At 49.5% G+C, this 27,297-nt stretch overlaps 1 protein-coding gene and 1 pseudogene across 8 annotated transcripts in view; both read right to left on the bottom strand.

Annotated features, from left to right (window-relative positions):
* The window catches only part of LOC119389576 (mitoguardin), a 500,148-nt gene that overhangs the window by 394,543 nt on the left and 78,308 nt on the right, over positions 1–27,297 (bottom strand). For all 8 annotated transcript variants that reach the window (XM_049413597.1, XM_037656926.2, XM_037656941.2 and 5 more), the window contains one exon: positions 19,525–19,601. In XM_049413597.1, coding sequence (XP_049269554.1) covers positions 19,525–19,601 — 77 coding nt within the window. The remainder of the gene's footprint in view (positions 1–19,524; positions 19,602–27,297) is intronic.
* LOC125757710 (uncharacterized) lies at positions 9,947–10,895 on the bottom strand (annotated as a pseudogene).

Consider the following 27,297-nt stretch of genomic DNA (forward strand, 5'->3'; position numbering starts at 1 on the left):
CAGAAGGTGAAAGGTTCGAGGAGGGAGGCAAGGACGAGGACGACTCCTCTTACCGTAAGACCTGAAGTGGTGCCTTATATACACAAGGTCAGCCACAACCTAAGGAAGGTAGCAGGCAGGTATGGTGTCCCCCTTGTTTTTTCGGCGCCATTCAAGCTGGCGCGGCTCTGCCCCCGTACCTCCAGTGAACCTAAAAGAAGTCTCGGCTGCGGTAAAAACCATGCAAAGCCGTACGCGAAGTGCTCTACAGGAGTCGTGTACGAAATCCCCCTGACGTGCGGCAAGTCCTACATAGGGCAGACGGGGCGGTGCCTAAATGATCGAGCCAGGGAACACGAGCAAAAGTTAAAGAAAGGAGACGTTTTCGCGCACCTGCCTGCGCACTGTAAAGACTGCACGTGTGAACCACGGTTTCAAGGGATAAAGATTCTGGGCAGAAGCCAAGATCAAAAGCTCGAGAGCTATTAGAAGCTTACTTTATTAGAAAGAAAAATGATGATTGTGTCAGTGACACCTCTATCAGATTATTTCAATCGGAAATGTCTTTCTTGGACAGGTGGCTGCCCCATTAGACTGATGAGCGGACGTAACTGTGTCTGCGCATGTCAAAACTCGCTATATATTGCTACGTCTTTCACTGAATAAAATGAGTTGAAAGTTTACCGCCCGTGTCGTCGTACCTCCCTCTGTCCTCGTCTTTTTTGTGCGGTCAAAATGTCAAACAATAAGTGTATGGACTTGTGGGAAAAATATAGAGAAGAGGAGCAAGAAGAAGGAGTAAGGTAAAAGAACGTGTTCCAAATGAAGAAATGCAGTGAAACCTCGGTGATACGAATCTCACGGGACCACCCAAAATATTCGTATCATCCGAAATTCGTATCACCAGAAAGCGTGGAAAATTAGCACGCGACAAAAGAAAGCTGGGGTACATTTTCATTTATGGTTTTTCAGGGCCGCAGCAACGTTACGAAGAACCCTGAATGATTGTCAGTCAAGTTTTTAGATGTCAGAAATCATACCAGCACTCGTAAATATACGGCCCGTACGCGCGTATTTAATTAATGAACCACGAGTGTTGTGACCCGCGACAGCAATAGCCCCTTCCAAATTTCAGTATGCTTTTTTGCGTGGCACAGGAGTACTGCAGCGAAAGTAACGAAAGAGGCGCTTTGACACGATGGATCAAGGCCACAAAATTACCAAACCACGATCCTGTATTATGATTTTGTTATCGCGGAGGTGCTAGGGATGTTTTTTGGGAGATTTACGGCCGTGCCCACACAAGTGCGACACCAACGGTCGCGGATCTTGACGTTGTGAGGCCTGACTCCTTCGCCAAGACCGTCCTCGCCTTGTGTGTGTGTCTTCTTCCCTTCGTCCGTGCCTTTTCGCGCCCACATCCAAATACCATGACAGACCAACAAGCCCGCATCGCCTTCTTTTGGTCATCGTCCACCTTTCATAGGATGTTGATGCACGAAGCAGGCACGTGTAAACACAGTACAACGACAGCAGCCTGCATCAACGCGTTAGAAAAAAAAAGCATGGCGCTAATGTCCTCTGTAATCTAAACGCGAAGGCACGCGGAGGCACATAAGAGCCTCAAAAATTTGCGCACACAATCTCGGAGGCCGTGACGCGTCCCTGAAGGTTTATTCTGACCGTAAGAAAAGTGTTTTTCTTACACCGTGATTCTGATGATTTGGCGGTGCGGCGCGCATGTCCACGCTTGCATTCCCGCGCTCGCACGTGCTTGGCGCGTCTTCCGCGACAGCGCGGACAGCATCTCTTCATACCTGAGCGTTAGCGTACGTTCGTATCAAACGTCACTGGGTGAAAATCAGTTCGCAACAACCGTACTCCATTACATTGCAGGCCAATGGGCCTTGGCCGGGACCAACGAAAAATTCGTATCACCCCGAAATTCGTATGAGCTGTGATCGTATCACCGAGGTTTCACTGTATAGGAGAAAGAAAGAAAAAGAAGACTAGAACGTGAAGAAGCAAGACAGGGGCACGAGAATCAACGTGGCCAGGAGAGAGAGGTTGGACGCAGAGCACTTGGAACGAGCGATGGCAGCAGCACGACGTTCGCCCGATGACCGCTAGCAGGGCTCCTGGCAAGAAAGTACCCCAGTATTCGCAGCAACGCCCTGTGAGCTGCGGGGTTCGACCGGGAGTCCAGCTCGGCCCAGCGACGTCATCCTCGTGAGGACGTGCCAGATGTGCTACAGCTACACCCCGTAGGCTGCACATCAAAGGACAAGTGGTACAGTCGCTGTGGGGACATGACACTGCGGTGACCTGTCACTGCAGGGACCCTACGGTGCGGCCGACGACCGTGCATCAGCAACGTGACGAGCCTTACAACTCGACACCGGAGCCACAGTTTGTCACAAGTGATGCACTGTAAATATGACTATTAGTTTTTTGTACATAGGGCTTAAGGAAGTGTTATAGTTTTGTGCATGCCTTTTTTGCTACTTGGGTTCTTCATATTTGCGTTTTTCAGTCAAAGATTTTTCGTGCTCCACAACGTTCCTGTGTCATGTTTTTTCCATCTATAGAGACCATTGTGAAGGAAAAACAGCGCTACAAATGGACGAGGACTAAGGAAGAAAACACGACACGGGCGCTGAACTCGCAACATAACTTTATTGGAAAAAACACGCACACATATATACAGCAGCTGACTCGGTCACATGACCCTCCATATAGTCTGCGCAGCAGAGCAAACCAGATCTACACAACTAACAACTCATGACGAATCTATGCATTTGTAAGAACAACCGATAAAAAGAACAACACCCCATCTATATAAAAACCTGCATAGCATTCCACAAAAAAAAAAAATAAACGCTATTAACGCGACAGCATTGAATCCAGGTATCTAACTTCTTTCTCACCAAGGGCAACCGACGGTTTGCTCACGCACCCTTCCCCTTCCCTTTCAATGTAAAATGCTTCCATCACCTCCCTAGTGCACTTGTCCCGATGGCCAAACAAACACGTGGTTTCCTGCGCCATGGGCTGGCAGCCACACCCTCTACAGTGAGCCGGCAAATGTAAACCTCCGGAAGCCGTTAACGATGATAGGTGTTCCTTTAGTCTAACATTAACGCACCGCCCGGATTGTCCTATATACACCCTCCTGCATGATAATGGCAACCTATAAACAACACAAGACTTACAATGAGCATATCTCTTCTTCTTTCTGTCCGGACAGAAAGTACATGTTTTTCTCACCCCCGAAGTTCTTGCATGCAAGCGGGGGCAAATCGAGGACATCTTGTTGGGAGCAGACATTACAACACGCACCCCATACCTACTCGCCGCATTCTTCAATCCATGAGAAAACTTATGCACGTAGGGGACCACAACCGGTCTCTTTTCATTACGCAGGCTTTCTTTTTTCCTACGTGTGTGATTCCCTCCTTTGACCCACTTGATTACATTTTGGCAGCTTCTTAAGATTTCCGCATCAGGGTAGCCCGCCGACTTAAGCCTTTCAACTTGACTCATGAAACTTTCTTTTAACGCATGCACGCACGTTTTCTGGAGCGCAGCTTGCAACGCAGCATAAATAATGCCGGACTTAACTATCTTGGAATGACCTGAGGTAAACGGCAAGATACCCTTTATGGATCGGGGCTTGTAGAGCCAACACAAATGTTCCTCATGAAAACGCAGTCTGATATCGAGGAACTGAAGCTCTCTTTTTTCTGGCAACTCGAAGGCATTTTTTTTTTTTTTTTTTGTGGAATGCTATGCAGGTTTTTATATAGATGGGGTGTTGTTCTTTTTATCGGTTGTTCTTACAAATGCATAGATTCGTCATGAGTTGTTAGTTGTGTAGATCTGGTTTGCTCTGCTGCGCAGACGATATGGAGGGTCATGTGACCGAGTCAGCTGCTGTATATATGTGTGCGTGTTTTTTCCAATAAAGTTCAGTTGCGAGTTCAGCGCCCGTGTCGTGTTTTCTTCCTTAGTCCTCGTCCATTTGTAGCACTGTTTTTCCTTCACAATGTTGAATCACCAACTAGCCCAAGTTTCTCTTCTAGTATAGAGACCATGACAAAATATTAGCGAGCCTGCCAGGATTGATTATCCTATCTAATTGGTCTCTCACGTCACAGGAGCATTGACTACAAAAAATTGTTGGGAGTGGCGACTGCGTTGGGACTCAGCCGAGAGGAGTCGCTTACCTTGTTTGAATGCGCAGAAAAGGAAGCTCGTGAGGCACGGAAATTAATGGCTCCATTTGATGATAACAGATGATCTGGATGCCTATTTACACCGGTTTGAAAGAATTGCTATGGGACAAGGATGGGCTAGAAGCGAGTGAGCGACAGCACTTAGTCTGTGTTTAGTACGCGAAGCCTTGAGTGTATTTGGGAGAATGCCTGCCTCCGAGTCACTGGACTATGACAAAGTCAAGAAAGCGCTGCTTCAGCCATTCAGGCTGACTACTGAAGGATTCTGAGAAAGATTTCGAAAATGTAAGCCTGAAGACACAGAGACGGGTAAACAGTTTATTAGTAGGTTAACAAATTATTTTGAGAGATGGATGGAAATGTCCGACACAGAGGAGATATACGAAGGCGTTCGAGATAGAATTGTGATCAAGCAATTCTTGATTTGTTGTAGTCCAGACCTCGGTGTGTTCCTTAAAGAAAGGGCAGTGAAACGACTTGATGAATACTTTGAATGTGCGGACCAATTTCTTGAAGTGCAAGGCTCCAACAGTTTAAGTAAAACAAAAGAAATTCCTCATAAAGTGGAAGTTGGTGCAAAGCAAGCAATGGCGGGTGCTATACCAAAAGGGCTTAGGTGTTTCTTGTGTAACCGTGTCGGTCATCGTGCTAGGGATTGGCGTTTCAGAGGAGCCAACGCTGAGACGCAGGGGTTTTGCCAACACTGTAAGAGGAAAGGGCATCACACAGAAGAGTGCAGAGTACGGAACAAAGACCAAGCTGCTTGTGTAGAGCCACTGAGGAAAGGAGAACCACCCATGATGGAATCGGGCAAGAAAGTTCATGATAACGGAACGGACGAAGACACTCCGAACAGAGACAACACTCAGCAAAGGGGCGAAACGCCGTATCTACCTGTTGTCTATGGCGAGATCTACGGAACGCAGGTCACGGTACTGCGAGATAGTGCTACAAACATAGCTTTGGTGAGACAAAGGTTGGTGCGAGAACAGGACCTGACAGGTGAAACGACATCTGTTATACTGGTCGACAACACGGTTCGACGTTTACCTGAAGCCAAGATACAGGTGTCAACGCCTTACTACAGCGGTTGGATTATAATCAAGTGTGACGATGAACCCCTCTACGACCTGATATTGGGCAATTTACCAGGTGTCATAAAAGTAGATGATCCCGATATAATGTGGAGGAGTACAAACACAAGAATGGCAACAGTGCTTGAAAGAGAGTCGGAAAAACACGGCGAACACAAGGATGACAATGAGGTACCGAAAATAGGGGTTACAGAACCTGCCCAAGCAGTATCTTTGGCAGTGACGACAAGATCATGCCAGGCTGGGACACAGCGGTCATTATCTGCGCTTAAAGTGCCCGCAGTTGAGGCACTGAAGGTCACACCTCAAGAGTTTGCAGAAATGCAAAGGCAAGATGTGTCCATTCAAGTATGCTTTGAAAAACAAGGAAACACAACCAAGCAGAGAAAAAGTAGGGCTGTTCATGAATATCAACGACTAAATGGACTGTTGTATAGAAGATGCCGATTTGCGTCGGGAAGAGAAGCCCTTCAGTTGCTTGAACCGAAAGATCTATGACAGGCTGTCCTGAGCTTGGCACACGACAGCATTGTGGCGGGCCACCAAGGCATACCAAGAACTGTGGCGAAGATCACTGAGGATTTCTTTTGGCCGAGACTACAGAGCAAAGTAAAACGATATGTGACGTTTGCCAGAGGACGTTTCCCAAAGGACGTGTACGCTGAGCACCCCTGGGAAACATGCCGGTCATTGAGATCCCACAAAGTAGCCATTGACATCATAAGTCCGATTATGCCGGCTTCAACGAAAGGGAATAGGTATGTTCTCACGATGGTGGACATGGCAACAAGGTATCCAGAAGCCATCGCACTGAAAAGTATAGATACAATCCGTGGCGCCGAGGCATTATTAGGGATATTCTCTAGATACAGTCTATTGAAAGAAATACTAAGCGACAGAGGTTCGAATTTCACACCTGAACTTATGAAAGAGTTCAACAAGCTGTTATCCATTCAGCAGATGCCGACTACGCCATATCACCCCCTGTCCAATGGTCTGGTGGAATGGTGGAAAGATTCAACGGCACATTAAAGAAATGTGCCAAGACCTACTCATTGGGATCGCTACTTGCCAGCAATATTGTTTGCATACAGGGAAGTGCCGCAAGGAAGCCTCAATTTCTCACCTTTTGAGACGTTGTATGGTCGCACGGTTAGGGGACCCTTAACGATGCTTAAAGAGGTATGGGCAAATGAAGAGCTCGACACCGACGTTAAAACGACGTACACGTACGTGTTGGAACTTTGAAAGAAACTCGAAGAAACGTGCAAGTTAGCGCACCAAAGCCCGAGTGACGCAAAAGAATGGCATAAGGGCTACTATAACAAGGAGTCTGTGGGAAGGCATCTCAACCCTGGAGACAAAGCTGATGGAAGTAAGTTGCTTATGCAATGGAAGGGACCCTTTCAGGTTACACAGAAAAAGAATGAAGTGGACTACGAACTTCTGGTGAGAAATACCAAAAAAGTATTTCACATAAACATGTTAAAAAAATATGAGGAGAGCCAAAAGGATTGGAAGTGGCCTGTATGGTAGTTGCAGAAGAGAAAGACGACCTCGAAGTGGAAACTTGCAACTACAATAAGAGCATGGGGCTCGAGAAGGTCGTTATCAATCCATCTGTGTGGGGATGAAAGAAGCAGCGGAGCTTCAAGCATTATTAGAGAAATATGGCCAACTATTCTCTGACCTTCCAGGGAGAAGTAATGTTATGGAATGTAAGCTGGACTGTACCACTGCGACGCCAGTTTACGTCAAGCAACACCCTTTGCTGTTGATGGTACAAGAATCTATTGAAAAGGAGGTAGGCGAGATGCTCCGCCTAGGGATCATAGAGCGGTCGACATTGTGGTGGGAGGGTTCGAGCCAAGGCGGCCGAGGAGGCAGGCTGAAGCCCGAGGGCCGCGGAGTAAAACCACACGCTCCGAGTCCCTAGCAGAAGTGCCCCCGTTTATTGGCAGTACACCCTTTATCTACTACACAGGGGTGAGACGGCTGAAATCAATTTGGGAGCAGTTTTGGGAGCAGCAAAATTTCAATTTAGGAGCAGGAGAACCTTGTTTGGGAGCAGTTAGCGGCATTTATTATGTCTTTTTTAGAGCTTGAAAAAACAAATTTGTAGCAACTTGGAGGAACAAGCACATATTTTAATCGGTTTAGAATACACATAACATTCAAAGAGCCTTTGGAGAAAGCTTTTTTTAACAGCTTATCGACAGGTATTAACTGCACTACCTTTTTACAAACCACGCAATTTATATAACCCGGGTAACAACATATGAAATAGATGAAAAAAGTTTTTCCAACTAGGTCCACTATACACTTGAAAATAAGAAAAGAAAAAACATCAGACTTCTCAAATAATAATAAAAAACTGATTGCACAAGAATTGTAGTCACATAGCAGTAGGTCTTTGCTTTAGACAAGCAATACCATTTAGCAGATTACTGCTTTACCTTTTTGTTGGTCTGCTTATTTAGCTTTTCAAGCTTCCCCAGAGCTTCCTGTAGGTCAGTGTTCCCCTTCGTGGAGGGGGGGGGGGAGCGCAAAGTCTGCCCCATACCGCCCATACTTTGACTTAATAGGGATTGGGGGCACTGCGACGAACCTTCGCCCTCCATGAAGGAAAACGAACCCTGTGTACGCCTATAAGCACCCCATCACAATAAAGCGCCTTCAGCTATCTGCTCGGCCGCGCGGGTGGCGTAGCGTCAAGTGTACCGCATGCTTTTAATAGGTGATAATAAAAGCGTGCTGCACCACCGTTCGCTGCCACCTCGTGCGGGACCGCCTTCAAGAATGGGTCGCAAGCGCCGAGAAACTTTACCACTCGGACACTAAGTCGTCAAACGTGCACGCGTACGGCGCTGCAAGCGTAGCGCCGTTGTAAGCGTAATAGTTTCGAAACGCTTCTTGATGTCGCCACCATGTGCTATAGGACGGTCGTACGAGAGAGCCCGAATCAGCGCTGCGGCAAACGAACAAACAAAAAAAAGGCTCTGTCGTACGCACTTGAGGCACTATTTACAGCGGCCCTGCATTTAGTTCCTCCTTGGTGGCATCAGCGCAAGCCAGGAGATGCAAATTGGAACATGGTGGTTAGTGCACCTACTACCGTTTAATGCGTAGTTATGCCGCGTTCACGGCAGGTATGTTTTAACGAGGTTAACGCATGCAGCCAGAAATATTCGCTCTATCCACACGAAAAATACTCACCTTTGCTCATTGCGGGAGAACACCCGCAGCAGCGTCGACATCAGAACCGTAGCCAGCAGAGGAACAAGCTATGCTCAATAACGAAACTGAGAGTGAACAACCCCACTACACACTACGTATGCCACTCTATTGCTTTTGCTACGCAACAGTTGACAGTAGAGAGTTTTAGTTTAGCGCGCGCAAACCTGTACGTACACAACGGCCTGCGCGCTGCGTACGTTAGAGCTGAGGCTGTCTCCCACATTTTTAGTTTACCGTACGCAACAACCGAAACGTGGACTGCGTCTAGGCGTCAACGCCTTCGTCTCGGCGTGTTTTTTTGCGCCATCTAGTGGCTAAGAAATAAACTACAATATCCGATCATAGTTGACACAAGTCAAGGCACGAGACAAGGCAAGATTTTACGATGGCGCAAATTTTGTTGAGGTGATCTGTGGTGAATGGTGACGGTTGGTACGACTTCTACAAGGCGAGCAGCAGCGAGGGAGGAAAAATGCCTTCCGAGAGCGGTGGCTTTTGAAGGGCGACTGCAGTCAGGACGTCATCGAATCTCTCCTACATCTTTGCAGCTATCACTGTCCACTGCACTGGGTCCGCGAACGGATTCAAGCTACTCACGTAGGCAAGGAGCTCCAAATCGAGGGCAATTCCGAAATGGACGCAGGATTTATTCGCTGCCGTGACCGCCGTGCCGCTTGTGCTGCTGTCGGACGCAGCCATTTTGCTCGTCTCGACCGGTCGAGATCTCGCGAGAGAAGCGCCCGTAAGGTACGCAACGGCCGTAGCGGGCGCAACGTAAGCGCCGAGATCTAGCGTGCGCATCTCTTGCGCGCACAAACGCACGCATCTCTCTTAGGTTCAGCGCATGCGCAGTCTTGCTCTCTCTCACCCGTTGCGTGCGCAAGGCCGTTGCGCGCGCTAAACTAAAACTCTCAGCCTACCGAGAAGCAGCAAGCTAGCGGAACGGCAGCGCATTTTGGGGGGGGGGTCACATATATAACCGCTCAGAGGCGATTGTCACAACACTATGGAAGCCTCCATTATAAAGGCGCGTAGAAGGACACACTTGGGCGCATTAACGTGTTCTGCAAACATATCCCTGGCGCTGCTTCTAAAGTTACGTTTTCCCATGCTGAAACTGACGCGGGCTTGAAAATTCTTGCTTGTGAGGCCGTTTCCGCGCAGATCGGCGCAATTTTTGCAATTTTTATGCTTTTGGAGCAGCTTGGCGTAGGAAAACGGAATCGTATCAAAAATGCGCAATATGCGCAACTGCCTCACCCCTGACTACGTCCTATAGAGGGCGCCTCATATTCGGTTTGGCACTCACGCCCTCTACATCCCCCTTTTTTGGGAAAGTAACAGAAAGCAACCCCTCGCTCTCAGGTAAGCTACCTAATGACAAATGTCTCATGGCACACACTACAAGTTCAGCCGCACCGGTGGCCTAACACAATGTCCAGACCGAGTGCGCACAACCGACACAGGCGGTCTTGAGGGAGTAGCTGGGGCAACCGGCGGCGATGCAATTGGTAGAGGAGTAAATGCCCTGGGAGTTGGACTGCTGCACACAGGCTCTGGGCGAGTTGGAGTCTGTGGCAGGCTTTCGGATCCTGGTGTCTGTGGACTGGAGCTGCCGAGGTCTAGACCCCTGATGACGGAGACTGCTGCGGAACCAGATGTCTCCGGTTGCGGACGAGAGCACCTGCATCCGTCTGGACCACGTAGGAGCGTGGACGCTGCGCTGGCCTGAGAACAGTGCCAGCACAATCTGTGTTGCGAATCCACACTCTCTCTCCCTCCTCTAGGGGCGCAAACCTTGTGCAGCATGACGACGGTCAAAATCTTGACGCTGGCAACATCGTTGGGCAGGGTCACGCCGGTGGAAGTCGGCAGCTTTAGGCAGTTCTGGAAGCAACGCGGCCGTTGGGACTGGAAGGTGAGTCCTGAGGCTGCGCCTCATGAGCAGCTGAGCAGGGCTGTACCCGGTCACGCCTGGTGCATTGCGGTATGCCAAGAGGGCCAAAGGCCAGTCCGGAGACTTCTTGAAGAGCTCCTTAACCGTCCGCACCATACGCTCGACTTCCCCATTAGACTGCGGGTACATGGGACTGCTGGTGACGTGGGAGAAGCCGTAGCTCTGGGAGAAGACGCGGAATTCTGCCGACGAAAATTGAGGCCCATTATCGCTGATGAGGGTCTCTGGGATCCCATGGCTTGCGAAGACACTTTTGATGATGGAGATCACCGCTGTAGACGTCGTCGAGCAAAGGGACAGCACTTCTGGGTACCTCGAGTAGTAATCTACGAGGAGAAGGTAGTCGGCTCCTTCGTGATGAAAGATGTCCACCCCGACTCGCTCCCAGGGACGGCTAGGTGCCACATTAGGCAACAGTGGCTCTGCTCGCTGGACCTGCGTCTTGGCACAGTTGGGACAGTTCTCCACCAGTCTTGATCTGGCTCCCCATGGTCAGCCACCAGCTCCCCTGGCGATGGCACGGCAGCGGTTCACTCCGAGGTGTCCGCTGTGGATGAGGGAGAGCACGTGCTTCTGCAGAGAAGCGGGCACCAGCAGGCGTCCCCCGCAGAGGAGAAGGCCATCACCAATACTGAATTCAGCCCGATGAGCCCAGAACTGAGCCATGCTGAGAGGCAGATTCTCTTTCCGAGGCCACCCTTGCTCACAGTACAACCTGAGCTGTGCGCACTCCCAATCTGCAGCCTGGTGAGCTCGGAAGTCGTCGAGGAGGACTGCAAATGTGGGAGGGATAGCATGGAGTGCTTCTTGAACGTACAGCTCCACCTTGTCAACAGCTGGAGTAGCTGGCAGCTGGACGACTTGGTCCCTTGAGAGTGCATCTGCGGTGGCCAGCTGTTTCCCAGGAACGTACTTGACGTCAAACTGGTACTGGAGAAGGCGGATGCAGAAGTGCTGGATTCGTGGTGGCATGAGATCGAGATCCGCGGTACCTAGGACCTTTACTAACGGCTTATGGTCGGTCTCCAGGGTGAAACGAAGACCCCGAAGAAATTCGTCGAATCGGTTGATGGCCCAGGTGGCAGCCAGTGCCTCTTTTTCAATCTGGCTGTACCTCCGTTCCGTTTCAGTCGGCGCTCGAGACGCGTATGCAACTGGTCGGCGCTCCCTTGATGGCTGGTCTTGAAGAAGAACAGCACCCAGCCCGAAGGAACTGCCATCTGCGGAGACTGTCGTCAACAGTGCAGGGTTATACCTTGCGAGGCAGATGTCTGAGGACAGCATGCTCTTGAGCTTTTCAAATGCTGACGCTTGCCTGGTCCCCATGTCCAGGCTGCAGTGTTGTTCAGGAGACTTCTGATTTGCACAGTCATTTGAGAGAGGCCCGGGAGGAAGCGACCGACATGGTTGAGCATACCGAGAAAACGTTGGACCCCACGAACGTCCTGAGGAGCTGGCATGCGCTGAATGGCGGCCACTTTCTCTGGGTCCAGAGTGATGCCATTGGCACTGACGACAATGCCAAGAATTCGCACGCTGGACATGCCGAAAGTGCACTTGACAGGGTTGAGGGTGACCCCCGCTTGTTGGAGGCGACAGAGAACTGCCTGGAGGCGTTGGTCGTACTCTTCTGTGGTGCGGCCAAACACAAGGATGTCGTCCATAAGGTTAACAGCACCGGCCAACCCTTCCAGTAGGCGAGACATCTGACGCTGAAAGTATTCCGGGGCCGATGTGATGCCGAATGGGAGGCGGCAGTAGCAATACCTGCCAAACGGAGTGATGAAAGCCGTGTACTTCTGGGAGTCGCGCGCAAGGCGTACTTGGCGGAAGCCTGAAGTTGCGTCCAACTTCGAAAAAACGTGTGCGTCACCAAGAAGTCCAAGGGTTTGGTCGACGGTCAGGAGTACGTGGAGTTCACGCAGAACGACTTGGTTGAGCTTTGCCAAATCAACGCACAGACTGTAACCCCCCGCTGGCTTCAAGACGACGACAAGTCCCGCGCACCAGTCCGTCGGTTCGTCGACGCGCCGGATCACGCTCTCCTGCTCCATCTTGTCGAGCTCCTTTTTGACTACGTCTCGTAGCGGTATCGGGATACGCCGGGCTGTGCTGAGGGCATACGGTACCGCGTCAGGCTTGATGCGTATCGTGTACTCTTCCAGAAACGTGCCCAGGCCGGTGAAAAGGGCTGGAGGGACTTCACGAGGTGGTTCTACCGGCAGGGCTGGTGTGACGGCGCCGACAAAATTGACAACCCCAAGGGCAACGATAGCGGGATAGCCGAGAAGTGGCTGCTGTGGTCCCGCAACGATGTAGAGGTGCTCGGTGACTTGTCTGCCTCGCCAAGACAGCGCCGCGTCGAAGGTGCCGAGAAGCTTCAGGGCTTGTTTCCCGGGTCTGAAAAGTTCTTCGCCGCGCGGCTTATCGAGGACGGCTGGGCAGCCGGGAAACGTGCGCGGAACCACCGTGACGTCGGCACCAGAGTCTACTTTGAAGACGAGAAAGTGCCCGTTGACTCGCACCTCAACGCAACGCCCGTTGCAAGCCACTGCCGCGACGGAGTGGAGCAAGGGTTGACGCTTGGGCAAGTTGGTGTGGATTCATTTTAAAATGTTAACAGCGCATAGAACGATTAGGAAGGGACGAGACCTTTGTTGTCTCGTCCCTTCCTAATCATTCTATGCGCTGTTAACATTTTGGAGTGGAGCTCCACGGATCCGAGGCGCTTCCTTGAGAGATATACCGCCGTGAAGTGGCCTCGCTTCTTGCAGTGGTTACAGACCGCTTTGGCCACTGGACAGTCAGACCGTCGGTGAAACTCGTGACCGCAGAATTGGCACTGCCCCCCTACGCCTAGGCTGCTTTTCAAATCCTCGCCAGCTCTGTTGGACGTGTGCGAATCGTCAGGCCAATCACGTAACGCAAAGTCAGCAAAGTTGCCAGAGTCCCATCTGTTGCGTCATCCGCGTGCACACTGCGCGGGTTTATGCGAAGTCGCCGCATCCACGTGAGCTGCCGTAGGCGATTGCCCAGCTGTGAGGGACAGACGTTGTTTTTCGCGTTCGGCGTCTTCGTGCTGACGAGCTTGCACGAGTGCGTCGTCCAGGGAAAGGCTCGGGATGCGGCACAGCTTGTCTGAAAGGTGAGAAACCACCAAACCCAGGACGAAACGGTCGCGAACAAGACACTCTTCAACGGCAGGTGACGGGTAGCTACACTTGCGTACCACGTTCCGAAGGGCCGTGAAGAAACTGTTGACAGTTTCACCTGGTTGTTGGGTCTGCTTATGAAACTGAGCGCTCTCGTACACCTCGTTTACGGGGTGCACGAAGTAGCTTGTGAGCCGCTGGGTGACTTCCGCGTAGGACTTGTACGCTTCTTCGTCGGACATGAGTGAACTGAGGACGCGTGCACGGGGACCCATACACTAGAGGAGAGTCCTAACCCTAGTCTCGTCTGGAGCTGCGTGCATGCTGGTAGCGAAGGCATAGTCCTCAAATTGCTGTAACCAGGGCAGCCACTCGCCGGCATCGTCGAATGAGAACGGAGCCGGACTCCGAAGACTCGTGGCAGCGAGAGCAGGAACTGGAGCGCCTTTGTTGTCCATGTCGAGTGGCGGGAACCAGGCATCCCACTTCTGACACCATGTGGTGGGAGGGTTCGAGCCGAGGCGGCAGGCTGAAGCCCGAGGGCCGTGGAGTAAAAACACACGCTCCGAATCCCCCCAGAAGTGCCCCCGTTTATTGGCGGTACACCCTTTATCTACTACATCCTATAGAAGGCGCCTCATATTTGACTTGGCGCTCGCACCCTCTACAGACATCACCTTACAACACACCGTTGGTGGTGGTAAAGAAACCAGACCGTTTCAACAGAATTTGCGTAGACTTCAGACGGTTGAACAATATACTCTTGGCGGACTATTCTAAACAATTCAATTTGTGAATGATAATTGCATTGAGAGTATGATGTAATTTATGAGACTCGTAACTTATACCGAGAGTGGAAGTGGTTTTTGCTAAGTTCGGTGGAAAAAAGTTCTTTTTGAAGTTAGATTTGGCCAAGGGGTATTGGCAAATACCCATGGAGAAAACGTCCAAAGAAAAGACGGCGTTTTTCTGCCCATGAGGACTATTCCAATTCAAGTATATGCCGTTTGGACTCAAGACCGCGGCAGCCGTTTTCACAAAACTGACGAGGAGAGTGCTCCGCGGTATTAGTAACGTTGAGCATTATATTGACGATATTCTTGTGGCTACAGACACGTGGCGGGAGCACTTGGAAATATTGGAAATGCTCTTTCGAAGATTACAGGAGGCCAGACTGACAATTAAGCCAAATAAGTGAATTTGGGTTCCAAGCAGTGACTTTCCTTGGACACAAGTTGGGCCTGGGCTACATCGCCACAAAAGAAGACATTCTCGAGAAAATTCAAGCAGCAAGGACACCGAAGACCAAGAAAGAAGTACAGTCATCCTTGAGGTTGACAGGATTTTACAGAGATATCATTCCACATTTCGCTGAGGAGAAGAAAGGTGCTAGCAATACGGTTAAATGGACACAAGCGCAAGAGTCTGCATTTGAGACACTCGAGCAACGAATGGCTGAACCTCCTGTTCTGCTAGCACCCAACCTAGAACAAGAATTTGTTTTGCGCACTGATGCCTCAGATAAAGCGCTGGGGGCTGTTTTACTGCAGGAAAAGGACAATACGCTACATCCAGTGTTCTACACAAGCAAGCGCTTGACTGAGCGAGAAAGGCATTACTCGACAGTTGAAAAAGAATGCCTAGCTCTAGTATGAGTGGTGAAACGATTTCATATTTACCTTTACGGGAGCCATTTCAAAGTGCAAACCGATCATCAGCCACTTGAGTATCTAAGTAAAGCAAAACTAACTAATGCTCGAGTGATGCGATGGAGTCTTGCACTGCAATATATAGCTTTCATGTTGAGTACGTGAAAGGAAGAGAAAATGTTGGTGCAGATTTTTTTAGCAGAACCTCATAACGATAAGTTCTTGGGATTGGTGTCGTGACAGGTTGCATAGTGGCATCATGCTGTTATGTGAACTATGAGTTGTCCAACGACGCATGCGATGTGACGCTACAGTGAATCAGAAGTGATGTGTTGTGATGTGATTAGTGATCAGGCTGGGATGTGAGCGTGCCGGTGAAGTACATAAAAGGAGAAATCGCCCAAGGACATCGTCAGCAGTTTTTCAAGATGAAAAACTCTTGAAAGGAGGGCGTACTGTATGTGGACTTGTGGGAAAAATATAAAGAAGAGGAGGAAGAAGGAGTAAGATCGAATAATGTGTTCCAAATGAAGAAATATAGGAAAAAATATGACTATTAGTTTTTTGTACATAGGGCTTAAGGGAGTGTTATAGCTTTTTGCATGCCTTTTTTGCTACTTGGGTTTTTCAGTGATAAAGATTTTTCGTGATCCACAACATTCGTGTGTTGTGTTTTTTCCATCCATAGAGACCATGACACTCACTCGTGATCACGTCTGCAAAGATGCTGCAGAAAAAGCTCAAATATCCAACCTTCTTATCGTAGGTGTCACGCTCCAAGATGGAGGGGATGACGTGCAACACCAAGTGTGTTTACGTAGAAATGGGCACCGTTTCTAGAACCAAGTTTCACAGCTCCACACATGCCGGCACAAGCAGCTGTCGCTGAGATGCAGGGAGTTACTGCTTGCGATGCATACTGTGTTGCTCGGCACTCGATAGCTTCCTTGGGTTCTAGAATCTTGCCTAACTGCGTTGAGGGAGCACTGTGAAACTGGCATCAGTGCTCCAGAGGAAGAAAGAAAGCGTGCTTATGTGTGCACGTGGTGGCTCCGAGAAGGCTAGGCAGAGCAAGGGTACTAAGTACAAGCCATAAAGTATGGCTGTTTCTTGCGCGAGGAAATAACGAGGGAAGGGGTCCAGGGGAGCGCAAACTTTGTGGGGATTCGAGGCACGCCCGTAGCCTTTGCGCGGGGATTTGCCGTCTGCTAACCCATTTTCTCCCCGTTCCCTCCCGCGGCGGCAATGTGGCGCCATCTTGCGCCATGCGCCGCCGGGTTCTCGTGGTGGCGCTGTACGCGATCTCGGAATTCGCGAGATCCGGTGCACGCTGGGACGGCTCTCTCTCTCTGTCTCCTGGGCCAGCGAACGGTGAGGTCGCGTTTTCCTTCCGCTCCGACGTCCCCTTTGGGAATCGCCGGACTGTAGCCTGCCTGGGTGCCTTGACATCCTTGGCAGGCGTGTCTACCGTTGCGCTAGCTTCTGTCCGTACGCTAAGCCAAAGGCGGTGCCAAGTGTTCGTGCGTGGTCGTACCACGCTGAGCCGCACTTGCCGGAGGCCCACGCGTGCGGAGATTTGCCCTAACTCTCGCGACCAGGCCCAGTGGTCATCGCGAGAGTGCGCAGCATAGCCGCTCAGGACCGTTTCCCGAGCGGCGTGTCAAAGCTGGCCATTGCGTGCTGCGACGTGCTTCGCGGAACCCCTTTGTGTATTCCGTCCACCTGCGGGGGCCCTTTGCTCCCCGCTTCCCGGGAGCGGACGTGGTGCTCCCGGGAAGCGGGGAGCACCACGTCCGCTCGCCGACCCACTGCAGTTCACATAAGTGTGAGCCGTGTTTGAATAAGATTCAGATTCTGGGTAGAAGCGGGGACACCACGGCTCGAGAGTTGTTGGAGGCATATCATATCAAAGCACGAGGTTGCATGTGTATCAGTGACACTTCATTGTCTCTTTCGCAGGCAGAGCGCAAGTTCATAGATCACAGGTTGTGATTAGGGTGGTATGCGCTCGCTGTGTGCCTAGTTTGCTGCGCATGTCTGTGCCTATATATTTGGTTGCACTGTCTCTTGAATAAACAGTCCAAAGTTTGCGCTCCCCTGGACCCCTTCCCTCGTTATTTCCTCGCGCAAGAAACAGCCATACTTTGTGGCTTGTACTTAGACATGAACCGACTAGCCCAGCAACGTGTACTTCTAGAGCAAGGGTGTCAAGCTCGCCTTTTCACTGCTTCTCTGCTCTTCATGAACCAATCGGGAAAATAACTGCTGGGGTTTAACGTCCCAAAACCACGATACATTTATGAGGGACGCCGTAGTGGAGGGAAATTTCGACCAGCTGGGTTTCTGTAACGTGCACCTAAATCTAAGTACAAGGGCCTTAAGCATTTTTGCCTCCATCAAAAAAAATCAGGAAAATTCTTGCTGCTCTATTGGGCAACTTCCCCTGCATCTGTAATTACTGAGCCTTTTAAGCCACTCTTACCACAGTACACTGGTGTCATGCAAAAAAAGTATACTAAGATGGGGAAGGGGCTGTCACGGGACACATTTTGTCCCTTGATTACACATGCGTGTTTGCACCATATAATAACAAGTACTACCACATGATCACTGTCCTCTAAAAACTTTACTAATCATTCAAAGAAATGATGTTGCTGCAGTCCTGAGAAGCAACAAACACACAAGCCAGCCTCTTTTTCTTTCAGCACGTACACCCCTCCCTCCGCTTTATGAATCTCCCGAATTTCGAAGTCCCTAGGTTGGCAGGTACGTACAGTAGAATCCCGCTGTTGGGTTCCTCACTGCTGCGTTTTCCCGACTGTTACGTCGTTGTCCACCGGTCCCGGCATAGCTCCCATAGGATAAGTCGCAAAGTACGTTCCGAGCGACCACGGAAGAGAGCGGCCGTGCTAACTTTTCATGCAGCTGGATTGACCATAGCCTCACGAGTGGCGTTTTAAATTTGTTTTTAGCGCTCACGAAAGTAAAGCCTTCGAGTTCGGCATTTGTTTCCCGCCGTCGCATTAGCGTGTACCTATCATAGTTATTTGTTGAAGGAGTTTGCGCAGTTCGCAGTAGGACTCATCACGCTGGCAGTGTTGCGTGTGCTTAGTTTATTCACACCTACAACTGTTGGTGCCAAAAGAATCGCATACGTTGATTACATTTCTGTGGATGACACCATTCTCAGCTCCGCGGTTCTATCTGTCAGCTAGATCTTGGCTCAGTGCGCCAATGCGTACACCAGTAACGAAGTTTAGGTGTTGGTGGAACAGGAGTATTTTTCTTCAACGATTGCTTTCGGGGGTACTTGCACTTTCGCGAGGCATTCGACCATCTACGACGAGCCACGGTGGTCCGACACTGTGCCTATGTATACAGTGCTATGTTATCGCTTGGAGACGCCGATGCAACCGGTGACAACCTCGCGAAGGTATAGCTAAAAGTGACCGCTTGCCAGGTGTCGACCGTGGTGGCACTAGATTTATTGAAAAGATATGACACTGCAGGTGCTCAAAAAACTATTCGTGCCGCTCAGCCATGAGTAAACGCACCAGGCAACGTTGCACGGTTTTTTCAAGCATAGGTATTGAAATAAAATTATGTACCACTAAATATTTTTTCGTTTTTCCTGTTTCTCGGCTCTTGCATTTCCTGCCTCTTATGCTTATTTCTTACGGTCCCTTCAAAAACGTATCAGCTGGGTTTTACTGTATACGTGAATGTTTCATTTGAACACAAGTTGGTATGTTGCCCATAGTCATACTTTTGAGAACTTCTGATAAAAATCATATTTCAAACAAAATCCTGGGGTCCCCTCGTGTCTGAATTATCAAGACTACTCTAGTAGGGATGACACTGTATGAACAATTTTGAGAAGAGAAAAACAGAGAAATTACATCGCCCTGTCTGTGTAGTCTCCGTGTTTGTCTCTTGTTGAAAATGTGTGCTCATCATGCAAGCTAACTAGCTCAAATTCGTGTTTATGATGAAGCATGACACTCAACCCATCATGTGTGATGGCCTTAATTAACAATAAGAACATGGTCCCATGATGATGTGACGACTTTTGAACCACTTCACCCTTACCAATATGCCAACCTTGAATATGTAAAAAGATACAAAGCTGAACACAAAATTTGATTAAATATTTGATCACACAACATGCACACAAAGAACTCAGCTCTGCATAGTCATGGAAATGGTAGATGACATACTCACAGATGCAGGGCCACCTGTTCTGATCCGATGCAGGGCCTGCTCCCAGTAATTGATCACTTGGTCCAGGGAGTCCAGACCTGTCTTAGTGAAATACATCAACACTTGGCACTGTGCACAACTGCTACACACTGACAAAAAGCATTTTAGTGAAAAAAGAAAAAAAAGTCAGTGAGTGTGCTTCCTATCGACATGCCATAATTTCTTCTGACATCTGGCATATTGACTTAGAGTGGCTACACAGATGCTTTCCCAAGTGAGCTAGAATGTTCACAAACACACCATAGGGAGTCCTCACACGGAGTCTGCCCTCTGTAAACACGGCAAAACTCACTCAACAACAGAAAATGCTCAGTCTCTTCTGCAGCTCGACAACGTTCATTATTCTAAGCATACAACAAAAGTGGAAAAACAAATTCAGCTTTGGATACATTTTAGAGACACCCATCGACAATGTGCCACTTGCATGTGTGTACTGAAGCTCACATGTAGCAAAGCAGCTTTCAATCAAGTGATGATGTCTTAAACCTCAGCGCAAGACTCTATAACAATTTTAACCACTGAGGTTTCTAGAACACTACACAGAGTTGAATCCATGACCTCACACATTGTGCATAGCCAATGTATCCCAACTGCGGGCAAGATGAAAAATTCGCGAACACGAGATGTTGCTGGAGCAAACGTTTCGACAAGCGGACATGTCTTCCTTCAAGGCTGCAAGTGCTTTCCTTAGTGCATACCCTCGTACCATCTCCTCGAAATCAAGCAAAGGAGGAGGAGAGGGTGAAAGTGAGGGAGAAAGAAGGGGCCGGCGTGCTGAATTCAAGAGGAAACCGTCAGTGAAAAAGAAAGCGTGGGGTATTTGCGTCCGAGGACAGAAAGGGAGTTTTGCTGAATTGTGGTTGCCTGACAATGATAAGCATGGTTAGAAATTGCTAGAAGAAAGGCCACTGGTTTTCGTTGTGTATGTACCATATCGGATGGATTCAAGAGCCCCCTTTGAAACCAGTATACCTATTGGCTGGAGTGTATCAAACTTGTGAATAAAGTATGACTCTTGATATTTTCTGTCTCTCGGGGACCGGAAGTATGTCAAGACTGAAATCATCCACCTGCCACATAAAATGCTGTGCTACTGCTTTTGGCGATTTCTCTGCCCTGACCGTGCGATGCCCATTTAATCTAATATTAACGGTCTGCCCTCTTTCCTCCTTTCTCCCCCGCTTTCACAGTGGCCCTTTTCTCCTCTTTATGTTTGGGTTCAGAAGCAATACACACATGCGCTAACAAAAGCAGTTTAGGAATTTTTCATCTCTTGAAGGTTCCATCTTCCCCTGACCTTCTGCTCTTTTTTTTATTGCTGCTGTGGGTAAGGCAACATAAGTTCTTGAAAGGCCACACAGCAGAGAACACAGTGCCCTTTGATAGTGTTCCCGCATTTTTTTTTGTTCACAAGTCATGCATTTTTTATGCATTCCGATGTTGCAAAAGTACAAACTGTTAGTAGTGACCAACATGCACCTCAGTTGTCTTTTTGATGGCTGTACCGTGCAAACAGTGGTGCCATCTATGAGCAGCTACCATGCTGGCTTGGGCGAATGCACGGCGTTATATGCCAGCTGTATGCTCAGTGGTAGTTGCTGGAGGTCATTTTCATGGTCTCTCCTTAGTATGATGTGACGTCTTCTACGTTGGAAACAATTATATGGGATGTACTTACGTAATTTACTTCAACATGGCTGAAATTTTTGCTGCCGTTGAGGCGGATGGAGCGCCCTACACAATGTATGTACGCATGTTTTGAGCCCCCTTTGCACCCACAATCAATTTTTATTTAAGTGGCAATCCTTCCACCACTTTCTCTGCACAAGCTTTCACAACAGACATGCAGCCTTTCTACAAGTTTAAAACTGCAAGCTGGAACCACTTTTTGTTCTTGTGGAGCTTGCTTGCTGCTGAAAATCCAAGGTCAGATGAGGCTACATTTACTGCATACTTTGCCCAAGTCTATCATCATCAGCTCAGTGGGTGTGTCAGTGTGCATCACCACCTCGAGCACGTCATGAAACGCGATCACTCTCCCCCGTCACAATTCCTGTGAGCGCTAGTGTTGCTACTGTGTGATTGCACACACACATGCGGCGACACCCCGTGGCAAGCGCACATGACCCGAATGCTGCACCTCCTTCATGTTAGCTATCAGCCCATAGCAGCAATCTGCTGTTTGGTGACATACAGCTGGTGCCCCGCCCATCGAAGTCAGTGAGGACGGGGCCTCTGTATGAAGAGAGGGCACCTGAGAAAGAAGCAACTTCGCGCTCCGTTTGTAAATTCTATGTACCACGCACGACGAGAAAATTTGGCTGAACTGTTCACAGTAGTGCTCACTGTTCGTAGATTGTGCTGTTTCACCAAGCCCGAGGGGTGGTTCAGGACCCCTTTAATCCGATAATATCCGCAGTGATGCAATTGGCTGAAGCCATTTTGGAGCAGGTTTTCGGAGCAGCCAAAAGCGTATTTAGAGCAGCCGAAAGTGCATTTCGGAGCAGGAAAGAAAAGCTTTTGAAGCCGCTAAAGGCTCATTGCAGAGTGGAAAAACTGAATTTGTGACGACTAAAACAGCTAAATAGGGGATATTCATAATGCTTGGTGCTCCGGTAACACTGGGTGCGTTCGCCATTTTTTGTTTGGCGCAGTTGCGGAATCGTCTGCTAGCGTCTCCACAGGAGAGGCCACGGAGAGGCTGAGCCGCAGTCGTTAGCGGAGCTGTCAGACCAAGAAAATGTGGCCGTTTCTTTCATCATCCAGTGCCAAACGGTCAGCGGACCTCTCTGTGCTGCCACAAATCAAGTTCTGTGCGCTTAAAAACTCATCCGGACGGCAGCTGCAAGAGGCGCACCACTTCGCAAAGCCGAACTGCTGTTCTCTAGTGGCGTGCGCTTTCAATCTGAGGTAGGCGTTCAAAAAAGCGTTCGTTGTAGAGGTGATGCAACTGTCAAACTTCTAAGATAACCTTGCACTGCAATACATCTCCATTGTATTTCCCACAACGATTTTATAAACGCGTCATAAGCGCTCGTCAGGTATCGACACCGCATTGTTTCTGCGCGACCTGTGCAGCGCTGTGCTGCTTTCCTCGGCTCATTTTTTTTTAGCCACAAGTATCTCTACACCCTCCGCAGTAGTGTGTCATAGTTTTTTTGAAATAAACACGGCATGGAAATATGCATGAGCAGTGCGCCGCAAACCAACAAAAATACTCATCCGCGTTTCAACTGTATACAAAGAGAGCGACCTGAGTAGTGCTCTTTTAGTGCACATTGGTTGTTTATAATGCCTTGTGGTCATAATCTACCGCGCAAATTTAGTATTGTCGTTCTGGCTTTCTTGAACACTATACGTGCGTGTTTGTTGACATATCTTCTTAAAATATTAATGAGAACTAAGAGACAGCAATGCCAAGGAAAGTATAGGGGGTGTTATTTGTAGTAATTAGAATATAAATGTGAAGAAAGTAAAGTGGACGAAAAGATAACCTGCCGCCGGCAGGGACCGAACCTGCGACCTTCGAATAACGCGTCCGTAATCTTCTTTCCTTCATTCATAGCGAGGGTCTCGTTCTGGCAGACATGATGCCTTCAGGTAGTATGCGAGGGATTATTGGTCAGCTGCCTGCTCGTATATAGATCACGTGCTACGTGATGCCAAAAAGGCAGAAAAAAGAGTGTTCCACACTCGCCGCCATGGCTGCGACTGGCGCTGACTGACACTCCTAAGTTTCAATCTACATATATACCCTATAAAGTGGACGGCGAGATGACCGCCGCCGTAGCTCAGTGGTAGAGCATCGGACGCGTTATTCGAAGGTCGCAGGTTCGGTCCCTGCCGGCGGCAGGTTATCTTTTCGTCCACTTTACTTTCTTCACATTTATATTCTAATTACTACAAATAACACCCCCTATACTTTCCTTGGCATTGCTGTCTGTTAGTTCTCATTAATATTGTGTGTAACAAAGAAAAACGAGCCCTTAAAAGTAATCTTCTTTCCTTCTTAAAATATTGTGCTCTTTGCTTTCGCATCCCATGGCGGCATTACAGTTCATTACTGTGCACTATTGCAATCAGCATACGAGGGCCCGCAATCAGCGGAAAGATGAGTGCGATGATCAGCCGAACATATGGCTCCATCTACTGTACGGCTCCTTAACTCATAGGTCTGTGTTCGCAGTGCACGCTGACCGAAGAAAGCAAAGGAAAAATAAAAGGGGAGGGATAAGGGGGTGCAAAGCGAAGGGCAGATGCGGCATGCGGACTATGAACTTCGGCGCACACTGCCTTGCGAAGCTTGCAAAGCAATGCCTGTTGGGATCTTTGTGCCGATCGAGTCTCGTGTGGCGGCACCGATTTTCCTCAATCATGCTCTCTCGTGCGAATGCAACGTTGGCCATCTATTTTAAAATGTATATAGTATCGTAATATTGTTCTGCAAGTCTAGCTTATGTTGCAGGCAAGCAACTAAATTGCACAGATAAATAAGAATAGAGGTTGAAGAGTGCTTGTGCGCACGCCGGTCATTGCCGGTGGTTGCAGCTAGACGAAACAGACTTCCCGGATTTGGAGGCGGAAAGCGCAGCCAGCCAATTCACCTGCAAGCCATGCGTAATGGTTGAATCGCTCCATGCTCGATTGCGTTCAGCAGAGTTTGATGTTGCTTGACTGCACGAACACCAGAGCACAACAGAGTCCGATATGGCAGTACTGCGAGCCCTCGTAGAACAGCTGCAAGCGCATCTAGGTGTACCCACAAGACAATCTTCAGAAAAAGAATCGATGGACACCAACGATCACCTCGAAGCTAGTGGCTTGGAACTAATGCCTGTCAACCACCCACAAGGGGACCGTACGCTGAACGTACGCATACCTCGGGCACACATGAAAATAAAGCTGAGGCAACCCCAAATCACGGTGGAACGTGGTGCAAACATGACAAAGGACCATCACCCTATCGCAACGCGCTCTCAGAAAGCGGGTAACCGTCACCTGAGAAAGACACCACTGACAATTCTATTAGAGAGATCCTAGTGTGCGGAGATCAGAGCATAGCGCGAATAGCAGCGGCAAGGTGCCAATCAAACTTCGCATTGCTAAGACGTCAACAACCTTTGTGGCGCAGCGTATTCCAATGTTACCGCGATCAGGCTGAGGAAAAGAACAGACTTTTTGTCTTCCATGCTGGAGCTAAACATGCGGTCAGCAACGCACAGTCCGAAGAGGCCATTCGGATCATACGTGACTTGGTTATCTTGTCGTCGCCAGACCTTATCATCTGTTCGATCCCAGAAATTGCAGCTCATGAGAAAGAAGCAGAGCACGTGCGGTGCTTTTGAATGCTCAGCTGAAAGATTTCTGCGACACATCGGAAGCCCCATACCTCGATCTCTCAAAAGTGACTAAAGCGAACGGCAGAGTGGAATTGGATGGCAACTATCTCACTTCAGACACCAGCTACCGAGTAGCTGCACAGGTGGCAAAACTAGCCGAACCGTTTTTAGGAGGATGGAAACAACAAAAGTGGGACAAAGAGCACTCAGTGGGTCACCACCGAATGGCACTAATGGACATCCATGCACTCCAAGAGAAAAGACAAGCCCGCCCTCGAAAGTTAGCGGACGGAGTGTCCCCGTTGCCAACTCAACATACCAGGGCACCGAATGCTGAGGAAAGAGTGTCGTCGGAGTGCACGGCTCCTGGAGCAGCACAGACCACAACATCTGCCCGACCAACCCCATGTGGTGCCGTCTCCCCTACCAGCGTTCATGGTACCTCATTCCCCTCTCCTAGCAGCACCGAGGATCCAGAGGTGATGACCGAGAGGTCTCCTCCAGGTACCATACAGGCATCTTACCATGGCTAACAATGCAGCCGTCTACATGGGGACAATCCATTGGTGTCCCAGACGTGCACAGTGCTGCAGGAGAAATGGTGCGACATCACCTGTCGCAGGCAGTCCAGCAGTCACACCGTCGCCACTGTATAAAGGCGACGACTGTGTGTGTCGGCTTCCTAAATATGCATGGTGGGAGGAAGTAGAACAAGTAGGAAGAACTCTTCCATGGACACTGAAAGTATGCACCTGCACAGACCCACCTTTGTGACCTTGAAGAACCACCGGTTCACCCACGATAGCATTGGACGAGATGCAATCAAGGTTCAGACAGTTGTAAGGGCAGAGGCATCGGTTTCTTGATGCGGAACGACTCTGTATGGACAAAGATGGATTGTGTGCGACAGTGCACTGAACATACGTGGTTGTGCGGCAATATATGTGGGTTTCCCATCATGGTGTGTATGGTGTATCTAGCGGTCACAAATGAGATACACAGCGGGATTCCTGATGTCAGGCGCTATTTCAGATAATGTGAACCGATGGACAGGGGCAAAGGAAATGCTCAATCTCGGAGATTAAATGGGCTTATCCAGAGCATTGACGGGGACGAGGACAGCAATGGAAGCATCTTGTTCAAAACTGCATGGGCCTTATCTCTTGAAGTACTCAATCTGCACCCGGAATGTGAAGGGGAGTTCACCTGGTGCGCGAGAACGAGCCACTCATCTATCGACTATGCGTTGGCATCACGACGGTTGGTACAACACATACGGCACATTCATATCAACGAGGAGGGAATGCTCAGCATCGGTAGCGACCATAATCACATCAAACTGACTATATCCTCGTCTGTATGGCGTCCGAATACGAATGAGCATCGGTTGCCAGCAGTCCGGTACTTGCCGAAAGCTGCTTATGAGTCTGTTGCTAAAGGGGTATTCAGACGGGGGAGAAATGCTCGGGGGATGAAGGCGGAGCCTAGTGACGTCAGCTCGCGTGGAGAAGTCTCCACAAATGCCCCCCACTCACACGGACGGGGCGAACGGAGGGGAAGACCAGTGTTACCAGACTACTCCTGTGGCTTGTACTGCCCGTTTCACCAGCTGCTGACGACGATGACCCCAGCTAGATGACCCCAACTGCAGACTGGACACCCACTGCCGCTCTCTGCAGGAGCAAGTGCAACAATGTGGCCAAACAAGAGCCCGAAATTCCGCCACATCCGCCACTGCTGGGGGATCGTTTGTCCTGTCGGGGAAAAGGTCCCCGTCTCCTCCGAGGAGCCGCCGGGGGGTCACGCCCACTTGCTAATCCGTGACATCGCGGTCATGTTATCCGCAATCCCCCTGTCTCCCCCGTCTGAATACCCCTTAATGATCTGGAGCTTCGCCTCCTCGGATCAAATCCCACTACAGTTGGACACAACTTGAGAAATCTGGAGAGGCTCCACCCAGACGACCGAAGTGTGACTGCCAATCGCCTCCGCAACTAAAGAAATAGTTCCGCTCATGCACTCGGCAATGTTCTCCGAAGGCGGGGTGGCCATCCGGCTCATGACGTCATGCCTGAGTGCGCGCCCATTGGTGCAGGCTTGTGTGCATCCGCCTTTGAGGAGGAAGTGCCGCGGACTTCTAAAGTTGTATCCGACTATAGTTACGACAAGTATGTGTGCCAGCTACTACAGGTAATGCGAACACATGAACTACGCATGAATTGACGATGAGGGCGGAAGCGCAAACCTTGGTGGGACACAGAAGTTTGTGATGCACTGGTGGCTCGACGAGTGCCAAATCGCTGACACAGACAGGCGGTTAAAACTCTTTCCCCTAAGGTATGCCAGCAGACATGGGAAGAATACCTAGGCTGCAAGAGGCACATGCAAGCGCTTG

Source organism: Rhipicephalus sanguineus, chromosome 1, assembly GCF_013339695.2.
Source record: "Rhipicephalus sanguineus isolate Rsan-2018 chromosome 1, BIME_Rsan_1.4, whole genome shotgun sequence".
NCBI classification, from domain to species: domain Eukaryota; kingdom Metazoa; phylum Arthropoda; class Arachnida; order Ixodida; family Ixodidae; genus Rhipicephalus; species Rhipicephalus sanguineus.